This window comes from Podarcis muralis, chromosome 2, assembly GCF_964188315.1.
Source record: "Podarcis muralis chromosome 2, rPodMur119.hap1.1, whole genome shotgun sequence".
Taxonomy (NCBI): Eukaryota; Metazoa; Chordata; class Lepidosauria; order Squamata; family Lacertidae; genus Podarcis; species Podarcis muralis.
In genome coordinates this window covers 35,384,120-35,389,708 of record NC_135656.1, presented here as the reverse complement: position 1 = coordinate 35,389,708, position 5,589 = coordinate 35,384,120, and the positions used below count along the sequence as shown (strand labels likewise).

General features: G+C 44.3%; 1 protein-coding gene across 7 annotated transcripts in view; it reads left to right on the top strand.

Moving 5' to 3' along the window:
* Positions 1-1,848: 1,848 nt before the first annotated feature.
* Positions 1,849-5,589, top strand: part of FBF1 (Fas binding factor 1) — a 28,492-nt gene continuing 24,751 nt past the window's right edge. For 2 of the 7 annotated variants that reach the window (XM_077924224.1, XM_077924221.1), the window contains exons 1-4: positions 1,849-1,971; positions 3,230-3,336; positions 4,082-4,109; positions 5,424-5,465. In XM_077924224.1, the coding sequence (XP_077780350.1) occupies positions 3,334-3,336; positions 4,082-4,109; positions 5,424-5,465 (73 nt within the window). In that variant the 5' untranslated portion in view covers positions 1,849-1,971; positions 3,230-3,333. The other 5 variants (XM_077924227.1, XM_077924226.1, XM_077924223.1 and 2 more) reach the window with 4 other exon arrangements.

Genomic DNA, 5,589 nt, shown 5'->3' with positions numbered 1-5,589 from the left:
CTTTTGTGTGTATGATTGTGTCTTTTCATTCATGTAAAGCACCAGAAGCAAGGGAAGTGGGGAAGGTGTAATGAACACTACTTTAAAGATAGAAGTATTTAGAAAGACATTTATTTGGAAATAGAAGCTGGCTTGCTTAAGCCCTGTGGTTTTCTTCATTACTTTCAGAGTAGTCTTGAGGAAAACTCTGCTGGCTTCAGACATCCCTGAATGCCAGACACAGTGAGGAGGATGGCTATCTTCCAACACAATCTTCCAGGCACCAATGGCTTCCGCCTGGCAGCTTCATCCCTGAATTCCACCTATGAATATCCACTGGTTCATCCATTCACTTTGCACCTGAAAGGTGACTTCTGCCACCCCATGAACATATAATTCCCATGCCATGTCTGAAGGGCGACCTATGCGCGCGCGCACACACACACGCCATTCACCTCAACCACATTCAAAACTTTCCATTCATACAAGATACGTAAATGTATAGAATGAATTGAGTGGTATTAAAAGGATATGCAGGGGGGGGGGAACCATGGAGGGGTAGAGGTGGAAGTCTTAAAATAGGAATTGGTGTCTGAAAATGTAGAACTATATTTATTTATTTTTTTAAAAGAGAGACGTTAATCCATTAGCCACTCTTCATTCATATACATGGTCCAGCTTCAATCCACAAATGTCCACACAGCTTATGTCAACAAGCTTCCAAAGATGAATTTCAACCAGCTTACATCCACAAACATAAGCCTGCTTCAGCCTTCTGGCATCCACTGCTTTTCAAATGCAAACTCCCCAATGGCTTCCCCACACCAACATTTGCCAGCTTCCAACCATGGATATCAGCCACCTTCAAGTTGCAATCCTGCTTCACAAGGGAACTTGCCTTCTCATCGCTCCACAGATTCCTGCTGTGGGGTGATCACCTCATTCTGACTGCCAGTTCACCGGTATGTGGAAGGACCTGGTGCTGAATGCCACAGCTGTTGCCGACTGTGTTCTCTTTAGGAAGGAAAAAGTCGTCTTTTCTCTTTTTGCCTTGGCTTTCCACTTGTTCCGATTTTACATATCCACTCAGGCGCCATGTTCTTTTGTGACATCACAGGCAGTTCACAACCAATGGCAGCAGCTGAGGAGGCATCATCATAACCTCCTCCGTCCTCACAATGGTGGGTACAGCTCAACTGTTGTCTGTCTGCTTGGTTATTCTTTAAAAGATGTATAGCCCATCCTTTATCTGTGCTAATAACAGAGAATGGAACACCATGGGCCCAGGGGGTGGAGGACCGTCTCTCAGCCTGATGGCTGCATTCCCCTATGGCTAGTGGCAAAACGGTAGCGAAATGACAAATATGACCATTATTGTCGTAAAGGAGGAAAGCATCACCCCCTCTCTCCATTTGGTTAAGCAAGGGGCATAATCAAAATTCAAGGAATCATCCCAACCAGGCAAAAGCACTCCAGAAGGTTATGAAGTCCTGAGGGCCAGGCTGCCTTTGATCTACTGGCTAGAAACTCCCCACCTGGGTTATAAAATATATATTTAAAATAAGGCTATTTCCAACAGTAGTTGTACTCAGAGCAGACCCATGGAATCGATATAGACAGGCCCACATCCTGGACGGGTGGTATGACAGCCGGCAGCTGGGGCAATGCTTCATGTGCCCTCATGCTTGGTCTCAATAGGCAGTGAGTTCCACAGTGCAGGCGCTGCCACGCGAAACGATCTTGCAGGGGCCGGTCCTGCACAGAGCCGTTTGCGCTTGCGCAGAAGGAAGCAACGTTCTTCCATTCCCCCCCCCCTGAACGAATCATTCAAAAGCGGGCGACTTCCGGTTTGGCGTGCTGCGAAACGTAGCTCCGCGTGCGCAGTACAGTATATGGGCAGAGCGTTCTGCCGGGACTACGTTTCCCAGAAAGCTTTGCGGCCACTCAGCTGGGAAGAACCTCCCTTGCTTGGAGAGCACCTGGTCACCGCAGGTGAGAGTAGCTGTGCTCTTGCTGTTTCCAAAGGAAGAGGCTGGAGGCTGCATGGGTCCGGAGGCGTCGGAGGCTCCAGGCGCCTCCCAGCCCAAGGAAAGGGGCCAGTTTGCGGGGCGATTTATTCCCGCTGCCGGTGTAAGGGTAGCATTTGCCGCGGACGCCGTCTGCCATGGTAACTCGGTTATGCTTCCATGGGCAACGGTGCAGGCACGCCTCCACCGGCACCGGGAAGCGTGTATAAAACGTAACGTTAAAATGCCACAGGTGTGACGCGTGCATGTCCACACGTGCAAGTGTTGCCAGCATAAATTTGATATTGGTAAGCGAACCTAACTCGACAGGGCTGGATTGTATCCCCTTCTGCTTTATGCTTGATGATTGCTAGCAAGGGGCTACAGAGAGATACCCAGTTTGAAGTGGAGTACTCCGGATTCCTTCTGTGGCCCTATTGTGTTATAGGCTTAGTTATAACTTCTTTTTACAAGGGAATATTATCCTTTATCATTAACTCCACAGGGAAAAATAAAAGCATGGCAAAAAGAAAAAGGTACCGTTTAAAGTTGCAATCATGGGCGTAGGCAAGGGGGGCAGGTGCCTACCCCCCAAATCAAGCAAATAAATAAAAATGCTTAACTAACTGACCAACTGCGTCACAGATAATTTGGTTCTGCCCCCCCCCCCCATCCTGGCTACGCCCATGGTTGCAATCCCATGCTGTTGGAGAGTGCCTTTGCCCATTTGTTTCAATGAGCAAATGTGTACCCCAACTGCATAAGAACAGGCTGTAATAAATTGCAAAAGCATTAGGGTGCTTGTTTTATGAAGCTCATAGTCATTCCAGTGAGGTAGTGTGCTGTGATGGCTAAAGTATTGGAGCTGGATATGGGACACCCAAATTTAGATTCTTACTAGCTGTGAAGCAGGTGTTGTTGGGCAAGTTGCAATAGCTCAATCTTCTTCATAAGGTTGTTGTGAGACTAGAAACAACCTTATGTTATTTTGGCAAGGTGAAATTGCTTTAAATAAATAAAATTCTCTGAGCTCTTTGCCACCATATAACAATCAATAAAATGTATCCTTTCCCCGCATTGGTTTCTACAGCCACAGCAGGCACTGCTGCCATCCAACAGCTTGACCAAATGCACTGTCTCTTCCGAGACAGACGGATGCCAACAACTACTTTCAAAGCCTCAATAAATGAAAAATATTTATGATGCTAAATTGGTAATTTTTATTGTTCTGTTTCTTTTTTTAGGTGAGGGAGGCGGAGGTATTGTCCACTGTATTAGCATCATAAAGATGATTAATGTCTGAGTGGAACACGAGAAAGAGGCAGAATATGCCATTGAGAGTCATGATATGGTAAGGCAAGCCTCATTATTCAATTGCTTCTAATGGATTGGGCAAGGCCCTGTCCCACTGTCCCAGCTAGCCTAAACACCAACATGATACTCCAGAGAGAGGTTAGCTCAGGCACAGAGAGGTTTTTTTGAGTATGTATCTAGGAATCCAAATCCACATCTATAGTTCTTGCTTCCCCACTCCTCCCATGAAATCCCTGTGGGTGGCAACCCAAGCTAATACACTTCGTAGTGAAATTGTCCATTCAACTAACTTTAATTAACGCAAAAAGGAAAGACTATCCTCTGTACACTCTACTATAGCCAGAACACAACAGGGCCCCATTCACACCATACATTTAATGCACTATACCACTTTAAGTAATCATGGCTTCCTCCAAAGAATTCTGGGAGCTGTAGTTTGTTAAATGTGCTGAGAGTTGTTAAGAGGCCCTTATTCCTCTGCCAGAGCTACAGTACCCAGAATTCCCTGTGAAGAGTGACTGGTTGTTAAACCCACTCGGAGAACTGTAGCTCTCTGCCGGAGGAGAGGACAGGTGGTGGTGGATGTGCAAATCTGAGGCTTACTGCAAGTTATCCTTTTAAGGCTAAACCATTTAGTGTGACATGGGAACCCTCCCTATGGCTACCAGCTCTTGGTTTCTAGAGTTTGCACCTGTCTGCATTTAGAGAGCTAGTTTGTGCTAGTAAAGCTTTTGTCTTTGCTTTTGTTTTTCTAACAAATTGTCTGCCCCTTTCCCCTTTAGGCAGTGAAACCGAAGAAAGGACTGAAAAGTATGTGTGTCTGTGTTTCCACACTTTTATGACCCTTTTGGTATTGGCTTGGGGTGGAGATAGTTTCCCATAGCGTCATCCAGTAGATGTAACATTTTCATCATCAGCTTGAGGAAAAAGCAGAGCCAATAACACTATGGCCCTATGTAGTAGTGTGGGTATTTTGGGGGAGGGAAAGCACTGGATTCTTTTTTTATGATAATTAAGCTACTTTATATAAGTTACTGTGTATTGGGAAATTTCCAGCTTTCATTGGAACATTTTTTGCTGCACTAAAGAGTGATCTAATTCAGTGTGTTTATTTTACTTGTATTTTGTAAACAAAGCTAAAAAAAGTGACCCATCTTAAATATTTTGTCCCAATGCACCACTGGCATTTGATCTGAAATATTTAAGAGGGAAAATTAAAATGCATGCAATGTTCTTTAAACTGTAGAGTTTTTTATTGGAATACTTAAAAATATTTGAGGATAATAGCACGTACTTCTTGTGCATCATTTAACTTTAAGAAAAACCAAAGTACAAAAAAGCTTTTGACAATTCTGATAAATTTTAGCAGTCCAAAGAGCTACACATGATATGCTCACTTGAATACTTGCTAGGGACAATCACCTGAAAAACACTTATCCCAACTTTGAAACAACAAAGATTGCCTACTACTCTGCAATGGATATCCACTCATGGTTACTAATGAACTTAGAACACAGAACATTCTTCATGGAAAAATATAATAAAGGTGTAACACTGCAAATCTTGCTTTGCCCATTGAGAGCCAGCCAGCCTTTGGGGTATGTGAATCCACACGCTTCACCCATTTGAGTTACCCACTCTCTTCCTTTGTTGGCTTTAATAAAAATACAGCATTATGGGTTATATCCAATCATTCCAGTAGCACAAGGACTTCTCTGTGTGTAACAGGAATTTACCTCCTTGTCTTGTGCTTCCTCTGAAATCTACTCCGGAAGGAAAGGGATAGGTGGAAGTCCTTGTACTAATTGAATGACTTTGTCAGCTACATCCCCTATATCTGCATCAATGGTGCCTGTAGCTAGTGCTAACCAGGTTCCATCTCAGCTAGGGATGCCAACCCTTTCAAACCCACATTTGAGACCTTTGTAAAGTGGTTGATCTCGGTTCACAGGGAGCCAATACACAGGATCTATGACATATGTGGAGTTGATTTGTCTATATATTTCTTGTCTCTGGAGTTCCTGTCAAAATATGGTGGCCTTGGATCTCCCTTGTTGCAGCAAGCCCTTTCCTAAGTTTATGCTGGGGTAGATTTTTGAGACTGTAAACTCTGTCTTATTCTAGGCTCCATTGATGACGTTCTTGGTGATCTCCTTGGTGATGAAGGTAAATAAGGAGTGAAATGGAAAAAGGTGTTTGAAAATTCCGTAGGAACCAGTTTGTCAAGTAAGACTTTCAAATGAGGCACGGCTACTAGAGGGAGGGCCTGTTCCATGATGGTGCCCTGGTT